The 17,088-nt window shown below is 36.8% G+C and overlaps 1 protein-coding gene across 1 annotated transcript in view; it reads right to left on the bottom strand.

Moving 5' to 3' along the window:
• Window positions 1-17,088, bottom strand: part of ME1 (malic enzyme 1) — a 184,229-nt gene that overhangs the window by 117,119 nt on the left and 50,022 nt on the right. The window contains exon 3 of the mRNA XM_086461433.1: window positions 10,145-10,294. Coding sequence (XP_086317559.1) covers window positions 10,145-10,294 — 150 coding nt within the window. The remainder of the gene's footprint in view (window positions 1-10,144; window positions 10,295-17,088) is intronic.

Below are 17,088 nucleotides of genomic sequence, written 5' to 3'. Positions count from 1 at the left end.
AAAACTCGCTGCATAGAGGAAGGGAGTAGGATTCCTCTATCTCTAAGATTTAATATTATTAAAAACACCCCAAAAACCAAAAAACAACACTAAATGCTTAACACCTGTAACAGTTCTTTGCTACATGCTCGTGTTGCCAATGCCACTTCCCTACTGCTAGTGATAACCTATTTGTAAACACAGCATTAATACCATTTCTTTTTATCACATTCTTGTCTGGAAGTTAGCCCTTTCCCTTCCACAGTACGCACTTTTTTCTTAGTACTTCCCAAGCAATGAATTGCAAGTTTAAATAGCACATGGGAGGGTGAGAGGATAGCCTGTGAGTACACACACTTCACATGTCTGAGAACAGCTAACAGCTACAGAAAAGTAGCAGGTCTTCTTCCTTTAAGTGCTCCTCCAGATGTAAATACACCCTACTAAGCAATCCCTGCAGTGCTCACCCTAGGGAGCTTTACCTCCTCTAGGATGGTTTCAGAATAAGCACTTCTGTAAAAACTGAAGGACTACCATCCAAAACGCAAACATATCTGTAACTCCTCAGCAACAGCAAGTTCAACATAAATGTTAAGTAGCCATTAGCACTGAGGTTTAGTGCAGAAACACTCAGCAAAGAAGTCACAGCTGCTGCTTAAGTTGAGAACCATCAGCTGACTCCAATCGCACAGTGAACAACACCTACTGATAAAAAGCGGTTTCATTTTAACTACTTCACAGCACCCATGCAATTGCTGTCCCCCTCTTTGACACTCCCTTGGATGTCTCAGCACACCACAAGATAATATGTAAGTCTTCTAAAATGACCTTTTATTGTCAGCCTAAAAGCATGCCTGACACTGAAGGTGTGCACAACAGCCTCGATAAATAAGCTGTGGCTTCTCCTCCATTCCTAATCTGTTTTCACCAAAAGCCAGACTCATTTGCTCTCCACAAAGTAGTTTCTACCTTTACAGTTTCTGGCTGCATTTGGCTGCACTGAAAGATTTACCTCACCTCCTGCAGCAAATCATTTGCATTGCTCTAGGGAGAAGCTTAAGAATAAACTAGCATATATGTCATAGGCAGTGATGTGGTGGCCAAAGCCCTAGAGCAAAATATGGGATAACTGAGACTGACAGCAGAAACATATTTATTATCGCTCAGTATGCTCTTAAAGATTAAAATGGATCTATCCTTTCCCTGAAAGCCACTCCAAACACTGAGAGTTTGAGACACTTTGGTGCAAAGCCGACATCAATACACTTAAGACCACCAACTGCAAAAAAGTTCCAGTCTCCAAGACAAGGGATTCAGATCTTAAAACCAAAATTATTACCTGCTTTATGCTGGAGCCATCAGCATCAGTGCTCTCTCTTGCTTTACTTTGAACACTGTCTTAGAGGAGTGGATCTGACATTACTAGGATCATCCACAGAGGAATTCACACTCTCTGGGTAACGTAACAGAATATGAAAATTCAAGTTCCTGTTCCAAAGGTTGATGAGACTCATCTGAAAAAATCTTGGACCATCCTGTTTGTTCATGTGGCACAAGCTGTCACTTATCTGTGGTGTCCTAAATGAGTGCTAGGATGGTGCAGAATTAGAGTCCACTGGAACGGATGTAATGTGCAAACTACTGCCCACTGCTGGCTGCAACCTCAGGGCTGTCCTAAGACACTCAGTCCAGAAGGGAGGCAACTATATCTATCATTTTGCACAAGAGGTAAAGATGAAGTAACATCCACTTGCAGACATTGTGTGGGATTTGATAATCTGCCCTCGAAAAGGTGTTGACCTAAGAAAAGTCATGGCACTCTTATTGAAGCAAGTGACTCTTAAAAGGTTTGCTTTGGGGGCCAAATGATGTTGACAACTGGCCCCCAAAGCCAGGGGACCTGTATAAATCTGGCAGGTTGACAGAGGCTGTTTCATGAGGGGAAAATTTTGGTAGATAAACATTGCTTGAATAGAGTAGGACAGAGCCAATGAGTAGACCTCTCTCATACTATATTACCTGATAATTTAGTGTTACTCACAAGCCTTTGGCCGAGTTGAGGTGTGAAAACTAAATAAAATCTCTGCCCTTAAAGTATATTTCAATAAGGAATGTACTACTTCAGGAAATCTGGAATCTTGTACCAGAAGGCAATACTGTGGGCTGGCATAGAGTCAAAAATCTCTCTAAAAATTCAGGAAAAAAGGAAGACATTGAAGAGTAATGTGGTTATATATTGGTATAAGTCCTAATTATTGATATGAAACTATAACTTGCCAAAAGAATACTGATGTTTTAAAAAAGCAGTTATATAGTTTATTTGTGAAAAAGGATATAGCCTACCTTTTATGTGGTATTGGCAATAGAGAAAAGATTAGTCAGAGTAAAGACATTTAACTTGGGATCATGTACTTTCTGTCCAGTCTTCTGCACGTAGATCCACAAGACGACTTTTTTAACAAACCAAACAAGAAGGGTCTAATAAGCGCTGCATCAATAACATTCACAAAAACTGTCCTTCCCATGTGGTGAAAGGCACCAGTAAGAAATGTCTTTGTTTCAGAAGACTGTCAGTAGGACGCACCATGAGGAAGATAATGATCATATCCCAAAGCACATCCAAGTTCCCATTGGCTCAGAGTGCAAATGCCCTTGAAAAGACGAATTTGAGTCCTCCAAATTTATGGAGGAGCGAGAGCTTTCTCTTCTAACCTCACACAAGAGACAGTGGAAATGTATGAAAAGTAACGGTAGAAACCAAACGAGGACAGGGATACTCTGGAAATACCCAGGACTGTGTGAAGGAAATGGATAGGGAAACGGAGACAGGCATGGTCAGTACTTTTAGTTTTGTCACTCTTGCACAGAAACCACCAAAGATATCTGTAGAAGAGCCCTGAGGCTTGCTAGCTGTCTTCCTGAGAAGACTGTGCTAAGAGGGGGAAGAAAATGGCCAAACATTGACTGCTGCCAAACATTTTGAGAGTCATGTTTTGAGTAGGGATGGCCTCATTTCCTCCTGCTCACAGCCCAGATGTACTCCCTCCTGAAAAAACAGAGTAATGTACCATCAGGAGGTACAAACTTAGGGCTGAAAACCAGAAATTCCATGCTTGTGATGTGTTTTAGGACAAAGTTTTTATGACCATGATGAAAAGCCCCTAGAAGATTACCTGCATAAGAAATCATGTATGCAGCTCATGGGAGGAGTAGGAGGCTAGTAATAGGTAAAGCACCAACTCAGACAAGACTAAATGAAAGAATAGCTCAAAGTATGATTTCTGGTCATGACATGAGCAAATACTATCCCCTTCCACTATTGCTGTATGCAATATCTACATGCAAGAAGCAAGTACATGCAAAAAATAACGCCCCATGGAGGACATTATATTTCAAAGTGCTAGGTCAGAACTATGCATTCTTATTTTAGCAGAGACTAGTCATTCATGATTTTATTCTAAGGTGCAAGTTAAATAAAAAGAAAAATTTACACTATAACTAAATGGTGAAACCTATTGCCAAAATATTACCAAAAGCCATGAATTTAACACAGTTCAAGATCGAGAGACCAGATGACTATGTCCACATAACCTAAAGAATATCCTAATGTTTTCAAAAATCAAGAGAGAACTTTTTTTCATTCAACTATTTCTTAGAATAAGAAATTGGAACATTTACAGAGTACTCTAAGACCAAAATGAGTCCAACTGACATCTATGCAAGACCCTCACACTTTTCCCTGCAGCAGCATTAATGGCTGCTGATAGACCAAGTTGAATACACCTTGGGCACAACCCAGTGTAGTGTGTTTTTAGAAGACAGTCTAGGAGATGAGAGGACTTCATGACTCTCATGCTGTGCCAATTCTCCTTTTCTATTTTTCAGAGCAGGGCAAATGTTATGCTAGGAGAATCTATTAGCCTTACTTTCAAGCCAAGGAAGCAACAGCATGATAAGCTAAGTTTTACCTTGATGAAGGTAACAGAGCAGATCAGAATCATGCCAAAGAGTAAAATTACTGGGTGCATGAGATTCATGGTGCTCAAATCCAATGGAAAGGCTATACAAAAAACAAGACAAAAAGCTGCCTGGAAAGCGTCAACTGTTGTCATCTTCACAAGAGACAAGAGTGAAAATGACAAACCTACATCTATTTCAAAAGTGCTTGGTGAGGGGCTGCACCTGCCATCATCGCCAGGCTTTTGAAAAAACCATTAAGATGTGCTGAAAAAAATCTAAGGGGCCAGTTATACTGGTGAAGAAATTAGGTCAAATGAATCCAGACCTTCTGGATCATGAAAGTACCACGTATCTGAGGGTGAGACAGTCACAAAGAAGCACCAGGAACTGAACTTTCTTGGTTCATGAGATCCAGGAGTATGTGACAAGTTTTTGGCCTCCTGTAAGCCAAATCTGGTTTCTGAAGAGACTTAGATGCCAAAAGCATCCATTGGAATAAAGAAAAAGAAAAACCCAGACTCCAATGAAACCTTCATTAAAAACCACCAAAAAAATTATGAAATGTACCACAGGATCAACGTTGTGCTGGCAAACAGACTGCAACTTCTGCTGCCAAGGTCTAACATTATGTAAGTCTGTCAGAGGAAATAAATGTTTCCCTATTCTCTAATTCATTTTCTTTATAAAAATGTGATGCTATCTTGCAGCTGACAATCTCAACATGCAAACATTACTATGTCAACAAAAAAAGAACTTGCACTTGTAGCGCCTGCATTCAGTACAGTGCATCTGAATCACTGTAAATGTAAACACATACAATAAATGTAAACAAATATATTCCCTTTGAGGAATTTGAGGAATATGAGCAAAGGAACTGATCTCAAATTTGTACGTGCTGAGTCACAGCCATGCACTTCAATGAGGAGGCAATCTGGTATAATACTAGCACTTGCAAACTGAGTATTTAGCATGATAAATTTCCTTCTGAAAAGCTGGTACTAAAGACTGTTAACAACATTCCAAGTGCTCTCTAAAAATATTTTAAAAGCTAAACCAAACACATTTTCAAAACCCTTATTAAAAGCCAATTCAAAATGTAATTTTGCTTAAACTTGGGGCAAGTAAGAGACCTCTACATATGCTACGTCTAGTCATTTCTGAGGAAGGAAAATAAGAAAAAAAAAGATAGTTGAGAGAATTATTACAGAAGAAAACTTCTGTGAGAACAGTTTGCTGAAAAAGATCTGCTTCTAAATATAATAAAAAATAAAGAAAAAAGAAAAAGATCTTCAAAGCTAAGGTTGACATACTTTGCCTTTTAAGAGACTGCATTTGTATCTTCAATATGCAGCACCACATTCAACACAGCTGTTTTAAAAATGGTTCCTAGTCAGCTGGACAGCTTGTGACTGCATCAGGAAGTTATTTCGGAGGAACTTCGCCATGCTTGTGTGGCTGCAAGAGTCACCAGGGCTTGCTCTGTTCATATTCTGTCTGAAACGGCTTTTCCTTCTAGGAATGGAAATACATAAACAGTCACCTAACATTTCAACAACGTCCAAAGTCTTCAGCAGAGGAATACTTGGCAATTTTTCCTCCTCTCTCTGAACGCTGTGTTTATACAAGAACCTTAAACTCCTGGGTGTTCTCTATACGATGTAAAAAGTTGATTTTGGATTCTTAGAGGATATTTCCATTGAGCTTTCCCATATTTATTCTTTTTGGATGAACAAAGCAACTGAAAGAACTGTTGTATTTCAGAAATCTATTGATAGAAAGAGATTGTTTCTTGGTCAGTCAGCAAAACTTGTCATATGTATGTACACGCTTTGTGCAACTGAAGAATGTTTTACTTTAGGAATTTATTTTTAAATGATGGATAGAAACCCTGCACCAGAAAGTAACCTTGTAGAGATTCTGAAACAATGCTTTTAATGATAGCATAATCACTGCAATAAAACTGCAACTCCATTGCATTCGCAGCATAAGCCTTTAAAGTTTTTATCTGTACAGGTCCAAATTCCTTCTCTGACCTACCCCCTGGAGAAGCCTTTCTTCCCTCATCCTCCTCAATTCTTGGGAGAAAGACCAGAGAGACTGGTAGTCTAAATTATGTTTCTGTAACTATGCGGTGTGGGTAGGTGTATGTTACACGAGCAAAGGAATCTCCTATCAGATCTTTATTGTTTTTTTCTAGAACAACACTCTTAGTCATTAAACTGGTGGATTTTAAGCAAGCAATGCAATTTTGAGTTCTAATTTTACAAACAAATGTCAACTATCCAGATGAGCTTCGAATCAATGAGTCAAGTTACTTTGCAGCTGGTTCTCTTGAGAAACGTTGCTTAATTAGACAGTCAGCTGGTCAGCCATGAATGTTTATTCTATAATTGCAAAATACTGCTTCAGGATGAAAAATATCTCGCCTGAGCCACAGTGTCCTTCTATAACTGTAAGCACATCATGTGAGCCCATATAGTCTTCTAAAAACATGTAAGGGAGTCTCAGAAGATGATCTCACTTAATGATCCCACGAGACACCTATTTTTTAAACTTTAAATTAATTTCTATTATTCCTTGCCTGAAGACATAACTTGTGAGCCAGAGGCTTCAGAGTCACTTCACAACACAAGGAAAGGTAACTGAATATAAAAAAACCTTACAGATTTAAAATGAATAATAAGACATCGCCTGGCAACTTCCAGTGTGATAAATATGATCTGCAGTAATTGGGCAATTTTTAACTTATTTATGTATATAAACAATTCTGTTTCTAATATGATCTTTGTTTACCTATGTAATATCAAACATTTTCTAAGCTGTGGGAAGAGACAATAATAAAAATATTCTGAAGTAAAAAACATACTGAAACATTCATGTATAATTAAAGACACCATTTAGATAGGAGTCAGCATAAAACACATACACACAGTTCCTACAGATAAGACCTTTTTTTTAAGGTATGATATCAGACCTTTTTTTTTTAATTGTAACAATTCAAACAGTTGACAAAATCAACTAATAAAAAACATGAGGGTGTATAGACTGGACTAAATTTTAAAACTTTCAGTCCTTTTCTCTTTCTGTATATTAAATTAAATGGGTTTTTTTTTCTCCCTTGCGAGTTCAGCACGCGGAGGATGACACTTACAGGTGATGGTGGTATATAATGCTTAATACTAAATGAGTCACACTCTAGAATATAATTTCAAACCAAATTAAGTTGACTGCTTTGTACAGTTCGTTTTGGAATAATTTAGAAAAGGTTTTCTTTCAAAAAAAAACACATCTCTGTAACACAATGCGCAGTGGAAGATCACAAAGTATAGGTATTTCTTAAGCAGCTAAGAATCTGGCAACTGTTCTTTCCTCTGAGACCTCTAATGAACACTGGCATCAGCTGGGTGTCATGGGAAAATTAGAGCAGGTAGTGAGATAACATGAACATAACAGTTGGGAATTTTACGGGGAATAATAAACATCTGACTTTGCAGATGATATTTTGTTCTTAAGAAAAAAATATTTGTGAGATCCTTATTAGGCAGAAGAAGGTTATACATGGTTTTCAGCAATCTTTACTTAAATGAGTCATTGAAATACTTATTTGAAAGTCGTGAGGCAATTCTGCAGGACTAGAAATAAAACAGACTTTTATAAATGTCTTGTACATCTCCCCAGCAAGTCAGTCACGAATAGAAAGCACTCATGTAGCTGGGGAAGCAGCAGAGAGCTGAAGAGCCAAGGCTGACTTCAGTAGCTCAAGAATACAACAGAATACCAAAAGACACATCAGTTAAAACATGATTGAATATCATTTGAAACATCATTCATTCATTAGCAGCTCAACTGCAGTAAAAAACATAGTGTGAAATATCAAATTACGGAACGTCTGATAAAGCTATATATTTTTTAAGTTAAATGATAAGGGAAAGAAATTATCTAAGTAGTATAATCTGCCTTGAATTTGCTTATTTTCAATAAGGAACTCTTTTTTTGGAAGAAAAAAAAATCAGACTTCAGTGCAATATTGGTAAATCAAATCACACTTTTAAGAACACACAAATATCAGGATGCTCAATGAGCACTTGGATCATCACTGTCACTGTTCAGAATAGCTAAATATATCATCAGAAAGGAAGTTCACTATCCATGTGCCAGAATAACAAGCTTTTTAAAGTAGAACAGAGGAAAATCCACAGGGAATACAGGAAGTTAGGACAATGTTATTTATATGCACTTAAAGTTTTACACTGCAGTCATTTGCTGAGTTGAGAAAGTTCCACTTGCTATTCCAAACCCTGCACAATGTATGTATTACTGCTATTATGCCTTGGCTTTGAAAGCTTTTTGTATCATGTTTGAAACTAAAAGGAAAATAGAATGTAAGCTTGTGGCGACATACATTAACAGTTCTAACAAATCCATTAAGTTTTACAGTCTACTCAATTCTCTTCACTGGAGAGGCTAAAGAGAGGCTTAGTTGCACAGTGGAGAACTCAGAAGTCTCTGTTTCCCAGTATATCTGTGCTAACCGCATGTCGACAGCATAATTTGTTTCAAGTTAACTATACAGACCCATCATTTTATCTAGGACTTCAGTCTTAATATCTAGAACAGAAAGATTTAGGGCATCTTTCTAAAGTCCTCTGCAGATAAAAATTCCACCAAACTAAAAAAAAAAGGGGGGGGGGGCAAAAAGTCAAAATGTTTCCTTTCCCTGTCCCCACCTCCCAAATCAGTTTTTTCCCCATGTCTTGAGTGTGCTTAGGAACAAACTGAAGAATGGAATTCAGGAGTCTGAAAATCTCTAAAGGGAGCGGGTGGGTTGCTTCAATTGCTGTTGCAAGCTGTGTCTCACCAGTTGCAGTCTGACGTTCAGATGAACTGTTGTCTAATTTAACAGGGTTTTTTTTCTCCACAGGTGCCCCACAGGTCTGGGAAGAAAGTGAGAAGTGCATGCCTGGGCAGAGGTGCTCCTTGTGCAATATCTTACACGCCAATGGATATTAAAACAAGCAGCAATGAGATCAGCTTATGAAAAGACTTAATTTCCAGACACATTTAGCACTTCCTGGAAGGCCAATAAAATCACCATGGTGGTAATGCTGAGGGGAAAAAAGAAGATGACTTCTCTTGCTAGGGGAGGCACCTAAAAGCCACAGATCATTAAACAGGTTTAAGTAAGCATTCTTGAGGTCTTTTTGAACTTTTTAATGTGTATAGGAGTGGGAATTCTTGTTTTCTGCAGTTGGCCAGATGGTCCTGACTCATTCTGTCAGTCACAAGGGCAAAATTATTTTTACATTAACAACAACAAAACCTTGAAGCCATAAGTCTTCTCCCTCAAATACCTCCTGCTGCAGACTATGTGAGCAGTCAGTCATATATTCCCTTTAATCTTGCAAGCTTCTGACTCTCAATCAATGCCTTGACTGTAAAAAACCTATTTCTGTTAACAGAGCTATGCACGTACAACTCATTTATCTCTCCCTTTGTCAGAAAATTGTACAGAAGGCTCCAAAGTGTTGTTCCAGTTTGCACTTGAAGGCACTGGTATACACAAGGTTTTCAAACAGCAACCACCATAAATCTCAGACTTTGTGGGCTGATGTTCAACGGGCACAGTGAAACAGAAGCATCTATCCTTCTTTCATGCCACTTCCTCATCACTCTAGAAATACAGATACTGTCTCCAGAATAAAAGCACTTCCATAACCAACCTATGAAACAACAAATTAATAAGCATTGAGACAGGTGCTTTGATGACTACTGACTATTTTTAAGATGTCTGTAGGTACATATATAATGTATCGTGAGTTTGTATACTTATTATTTTTATATATGTATGTATAAAATACCTATAATGTAAATATTTATATAAGTTAAAGTCTATGCTCTTCAGCTGGCTAAGACAAATCTAAGACTACGGGTCCATTCTTCTCTGGTCTTGTAAGACACAGCTAGGACTCCAAAAAAGTCAGTTAATGTGAATAAAAATGTGCTCATGTTTTAATACATTAAAACAACCATTTGCTGTCTTAATGCAATACAAATTATTGTTTAACATAGACCAAAAGTGTAAGTTGAATTATCTCAATTATTGCAGTTTTGGCTCACGTTCAGCTATGTTAGAAAACCTCTGCAGAAATCTGCCAAAAGGAAAATATGATACAATTACTTGTATTTGAAGTATAAACTTACATACCTTGGCCTCCGAAATGCTAAACCATATTGTTGGCAAGCCAGTCCCACAGTGGGAGTATAAACAATAGGCATGAACCTTTCAATGTCAGAAGTCAGCACTTTATAGAAAAGCTTTTCATTTCGATCCTGAAGACTCATTAGTAGAATATATCTGTGGAGAATTACATATAATTAGACAGACATCAAGTGAACATATAAAGTAAATTTAGAAATTCAAAGGTGTTTACATAATTAACTAAAGCTATGTTTGTTCTATAGCAGCAACTTTCTTGTTGAGAGTATTTAAATTACTCCTTGTCTTATTAGTAGCACATACGGTTCCAACACAAAGAATAACAAATGGACTGAGACAGAGAGAAGCTGAAACCATCACAAAGTTGACAAACTCTTCATAGAAGCTAATCTCTCTCAGGTATAAACACTATGCTACAACTGAGTATTTGGCCTGTCAGAACCTAATCCATACACATTAGTTGTTCCACTTGAAGTGAGACCATCATTAAATAAAGCTTAAACAAGCTTACTCTCTTGCCTAAAAAAATGAAACTAAAATGTTAGCTTTTGCTGCTCTTGCCTCAATAGAAATTTAACTTAAATCTGAATTAATACTTCAAATAAATACTACACCTGAACACTGTAGGACAAAGCTTTCAAAAACAAAGCATAAACATATGGCCTTTCATCCCTGAAGTCTGTTTGTAATGAAATCTGCAGTGGTTTATCTCCTAATGGAAATGAATTTTTGATTGTATTTGAAGAATTTTTATATTTATTTAAAAATAAAACCAATGAGGAAAAAAAAAAAAAAATCAGAGAAATGAGAGTGAAAAAAAAGTTCATGCTTAGCTTGATCTACTTTTGACTACCATCAGCCTAATGTTGAATAAATACACTACTGCTTCAAGATCCCAACCAGGAAGCCAAATTTCAGTGCTGAGTATGACAGATTATGTAAGTCTACGAGTGACTTCGAGTTATACTAGTTCACACGGGTATGAGTCTGGCCACTTCGTGAACACTTAATGTTTAGGAATTTGATGATCCTAAATACCACACCTTTATTCACTAGTTTTAGTAACGTTAAGTATTACTATACCAATAGGTTCACATAAAAACTTTAACTTATGTCTACAATTTATGTAAGGGTTTTTTAATTTTACAATGGATTATTAATTACTTATACTAAAAATGTTTAATATGCCCATCATTTTATTATACAAGTCTTGAAGAAATGTATACAACACATTCATTCCAAAAGGCTGGAGGCTTGTGTGCTTAAGTACTATTTACATGAACTTTTCTGCAGCATACTCATGCATCGCATGCACCAATAAAATCTAATTCATACTTTAGGAAGACACAAATATAGTCAGGTAATTATCTAACAACGAACAGTTTAGTAAATCTGCATTTGTTTCACTCAAGTTCAGCTTCTATATCCTTGTATATCAGGGAAGCATTTCTTTTGTAATCCACTATATAAACCTCTAACAAGCCCTATAAGGAAGGCTAGCGTGGCCAGTTTGGCAGCCGGTGACTGTCACGAAGTGACAGAAGTGGAGCAAAACCGTGTCCCTCCCCCTGTGTCCCTATGGGTACTTTAGACCCTAAACAGACAAAGATCTAGAAAACACAGAGTTGAAGAAATACCATCACCATGAGGCATCCTGAACCACCTTCCATCACACATATTAGTTTTGAAAGTTCTCCAAGGCTAAATTATATCCAGCACTTGTAGTTCTCAGCTACAAACATACATACATATTAATTTTCTTTCATATTATTACGTTTCCCTACTAACCTTCCATTCTCCCAGTATTTCATTGTGATACAGCATATTTTTCAATGTCCTTTAATTCTTAAAGAATTTTCTTTATTAAAACCTTTCTCCTGAGGATGATTATCCCAACATTTACACTGAAACACAAGCTCATTCACCTATAGCTGTAAATACATTTGAAGACATTCATTTTGTTTCCAGAGGATCCTGAAAGTGGTGTTAGAGAATATTATGTGTACTCTGGCCTGCTCCATACTGGAGACTGCACGCATTCACACAAGCCGCATCCCTATGTTTTGAAGGAGCTGCCAGCATGGGGTTTTTTTCTTTTTATCACTTTCATTTAAAATGAGATGTGGCTACTTAAGACTTTAAAATACCTTTTCATCTCCCTTTCTTATTACTCAGACCAAGCCTGCATTTTAAATGGGGTAAAGAAATCTTTTACAAAAGAAATTAAAAGTTTAGCAAAAGGCTTCCTCAAGGGCTTCAAATCAAAAAACAATTTGCTAAAACTCTCCCTTTTGTTTATACTGTACTGTAGCATTAAATTGGAGTTTTATTTTCCTATTTGCATTTATCATGCCACTTGTATATACAGGATATGCTAAAGAAATTGCAAAGATAATAACTGCATACTACTTATGCATATTTTCAAATATTACATACTTTACTACATCCAAATCAGCATAAGAAATATTATTATAAAGTGAAAAATATTTCTAGAGAAGTGCAGTTTTGATCAGAAGGCTACTTTCCAGTGGCATGTAAAAAATAGCTCTTCTTTCTTGGCATAGTAACTTGTTTAGGGGTATCAACTTTCTCAAAAATTCTTTCTTAAGGAAAAAAACAAAAATGCTTCATCTTCAAAGTGGTGTTGCTTATAACGCATTAGACAAGTTTGCATCTTCTAGCAACATCCAAGTAAACACAACTAAAAGCATAAAGCGTTTCCCAGCATTGTGTTTTAAAGAAAAATATATTTAAAATTTAATGGAATCTTTTACTGAAGCCCACATGTAATTGAAAACATAGTGAAAACAAGTAATAAAACACTGAGAACAATCATTTGTGCTATAAAAAGGGAGACAAATATCATCTGTCCTCAGACAAGGAGTCTTGAATGAAGATTTCAGGGAAGAGTTTCAGAGGATGAACACCAAGGCCTGGCAAATAAGACAGAGAGGATTGCCAAGCATCCAAATTTCAGTATGTCACTTTTCTCCCTTTCCTTTACATCACCTAAGAACTTTTCATGCTAGTCTGCTAGAATATGAAATACAGTAGCAACAAAAGGATATAAACCAAATATTGTCCAAAACCCCCAAAAAACCCTGATATAACTACCAGAAAATTACTGGTGATTGCTTAGGATAAATGGCCCTACTATCACTGGCATGCAAGTTACAAGGTGAAATGGAATGGTAAAAAAAACCAAAACAAAACAAATGCAAAGATTATTTGCTCTTATCTTGCAAAACACGAGAGCAAATAAAGGAAAGTGCAAGGAAATGCTATTCTTTTTAACCTGTGTAAGATACTTAGCTCCATTACTTTGCATTATCAGTATCTATCAGAAATGCTATTAAAGACAGAGAACTTTAAGAAAAAACAAAGTAACACAGCATTCTCAGGAAAAGTGATTTGGTGGCACCTTTTCTAATCACACATCACACATCATCATACATCCATTATAACATTTTACCAGGGTGACTCTTTGAAGAAAGAAAAGCCCAGACAGAAGATGAGGCTGTGTCAGGGGCAATGATTTCAGTGTCAATACAGAGCAAGAAGACAGATAATTAAGAACATACAGGGGAGAAAAAAAAAAAAGATTAAATTACTTGCAGAATCCATCGCAGCTTTTCCAAATTAAGTCAGAGGAATAGAATTATTTGTTATTGTTATTGGCTTCCTTTTTTGCCAAGCATACCAGGCAATATATTTGCTGCTGTTTCATATTCATTTCATGTATGAGCTCTTGGTATTTCAGAGCACACCAATTCCACGCTGCAAGTCAGCAAAGGAGTTTCAGCCATGCCAAAACATGTCATGCCATGGTACTACCAGCTTAGCTTTATGAATTTACACACACCCTCTTTCCAATCAAAACCAGGGCAAGCTGCAATCCTGCTAGTGTAAGATGCTGTCATACACAGCATTAATGTTTCATCAGACAATACCTTTCTGCCTCACGTACTTAACAGCTTCCACCTCTGCAACGTTCAAATGCTTAATCTTTTGTACTTGGACATAAAACGCACAGGCATACACCCACTATCAAATCCAAGCTCTAGGAGAAAAACAACAGCTTCCCTTCATCTCTTTTGAATAACTGCTTCTATGGGAGCAAAGACTATGCCAGATACATACTGGAAGAAATGGGGTTTATTCTAGAATAAGTACATTTCATTCAGTAGAAGGCTGCATGCTCTTATGCAAGGTTGTCATTGAGCACCTGACTGTCCAGGGACCACTTGAGATTTTCTTTCAAGTTCCAGCTAAAATTGTCGATGTCTTCCGGCATTCTCCATCAGTGAAGGTATTCAAGGAGTGACTGCAGCATGATCACAGTCATTCTTCCCTTTAAAATGCTTTGATACAAGTATAAATACAGGAGAGTTCACATATTGCCTTGAGGGACTGAGCTCACACACATGAAATGCGCATGTTCTCAGAGAAGGATCTCTATTGACATACTTCAATAAAATTGTCAGACACTTATAAACACAGCTGTAAATTGCATTTTGCATGTACAAGTTTTTGCACACTCAGTTCACACAAATGTTTTATCTCTGCAAAGGAGCCTAAGATGTCATCGTTGATGGTCTCCAAAGGAAGCATCTTCTTCATGCAAATATTATCAAGTCTTTCAATCAGTGGTCTTAAATGTAAACCTACACAAGTAACGCACAAATTATTTTTTTTTGCTAAAAACTGGAGAAAACACCACAGCAATATAATGCCCCGCTAATATATGATGAAAATACATTTTGTCAAAGCACAGCATGACATGAATAGTCAATTTAGGCCTGCTGGGTGTTCACACAGAATACAAATATGATTTCTTAAAGAAACAGTTTCATTGGGGGGGGATATTTGTGGTTTTATATCATTTTAAGTGCTTAAGGGCCAAACTGATTTAATTTACACAAATTTGCACTGATCCCAGATTACCCCTGAAAGCTTATTTCTTAACTGCTATGGGCCTGCGTTATGAAATCACAGGCTAGCTAAGGTTGGAAGGGACTTCTGGAGATCACCTCATACACCCCCCTGCTCAAAGCAGAGGCAGCTAAAGCAGGATGCCCAGGACCTTGTTCAGTCAGGTTTTGAGTATCTCCAAGGACGGAGACTCCAGCCCAGCTTCTCTAGCATTATAAATGGAGCCACGCAGTTTATTCAGACTATAAGGGGAAGAAATGCAAATACCTGGACCAAAAATTATGGTTGAGAAAATACCACTGCCATATGCCACGACTAAGACTGGGAAGTAAACGCAGCTAAATTTTTTTCTTATGTTAATTACTAAATTCTTAATTGAAGTATTTTGACTAATGATCACGTTAGTGAGAAAAAAGCCTAACTTTTAATAGTTTCAAGTTATTTTTATGAACCAAAGACTTACTAGTTTTTTCAGTTGAAATACGTCATTAAAAAACAACAACAAATTTGTACTGCAAAGCTGCACAGTACCATATAACTTTTATACTAAAAAAGGCATCATACTAAAAACTGGCTTTATGGTATAAAATAGCAAGATACAGTCTAATGCTTAAGACACATGGATGTAATACTATAATGTTTGTGCTTCTGTTTTAAGAATGTCTGGTCACAGGAGCAGGAAACAAATTTATTCATTACCCAACTATTTATTTGGAAAAGAAAAAATGCAAAAGAAGATTCATAGGTGTGTAATAATGATATTGAGGTTTTGTTTAATTACTTATATACAGACATTAAGCTTAACAGGGATAGATTTGGAGAAAAATATCTGAAGCAAATGGCTTCTGGAAAACCTTTTATTTACATTTATTTGTAAACATATTTATATTTATTTATACTTGTGTATTATTTTTTTTAAAAAGTTCCTTTCCTCCCCCACCCTCAAGACAGATTTTTCTTTTCTTTCTTTTAACATGATAAAGCAGGTTTTCTGCAAAGTATTCCCACAATACTTGGAGACAGTTATTTTTATTTGATGATTCACATTGTGATCAAAACTTCAGTATATGGTGTTTTTACTGTGGTTCAAATGTCACAGCATTCAGACTTCTAATATTGATAGATTATATCTTTTTTCCTTTCCTACAGAAATTTTTCATTTTGGCAAAGAGACATTTAAATATCCACAATTTTTTACTAAAAAAATTAAAGAATTAAGATTTGGAAATACTGCTAATTCTCCTCTTGAATTTCACATAGCTAGACACCTAACTTTCAATTCGTGGTGTTTAGAGAAACACAGGTGCTTTTCTCCTATGACCTGAAGTAGGAGTAAAAGTTAAGACACACAACAACAGCGTAAAAGGCCTTTTTTCTTCCTGCTTTTAAGTTACAGGTGAATAGAAATCCCACCAATTCAAGTAGAAACAAAAAAAAAATGAAGCAGCCTTAAATAGAAACATGAAACAAGGAGCTGTATCATGAAGGGACTACGTCAAGGCAGTAGGAGATGGGGACAGAAGGTTTTCTCCTATGGTAACATCAGTGGCTGAAGCAGGGGTCTCCATGAAGTTTGACACTTTGCTACTTGCAGAGAGACTCAGACTAAAACATTCTAGCCTGGGAAGCTACTGCTCTGTGATAACTGATAATGCCCTCCCCGAGAGCACTGGAGGACAGTTAACCTGGAAAAGACACCACCATCACACGCTCTTCACTTACAAGGAAGGCTGTGCTCATCCTATTCTGCCTCCATAAAAAACAAAGATTGTGGCTGTTTTAAATTAGAAAAAAGCCTTGCCACCAACAGGCAGGTATCTGAAAGCCATGTCTTACATACAAATAACAAGACAACCCACGACAGAGAAAAACAAGGCACAGCGGGAAAAATAAAGGAATAGTGTTTTGTTCTAGGGCCTATAATACACCTAGAGAAAAAAAGAAAACAACAACATTTGAGTATTCATAAATGTTCAAAGCCCTCCCCAGCTTTTTTATTT

The sequence above is a fragment of the Leptosomus discolor genome, chromosome 2 (genome assembly GCF_034619465.1).
Source record: "Leptosomus discolor isolate bLepDis1 chromosome 2, bLepDis1.hap2, whole genome shotgun sequence".
NCBI classification, from domain to species: domain Eukaryota; kingdom Metazoa; phylum Chordata; class Aves; order Leptosomiformes; family Leptosomidae; genus Leptosomus; species Leptosomus discolor.
The sequence above is the reverse complement of the archived record's forward strand: the minus strand, read 5'-3'. Positions and strand labels throughout refer to the sequence as shown.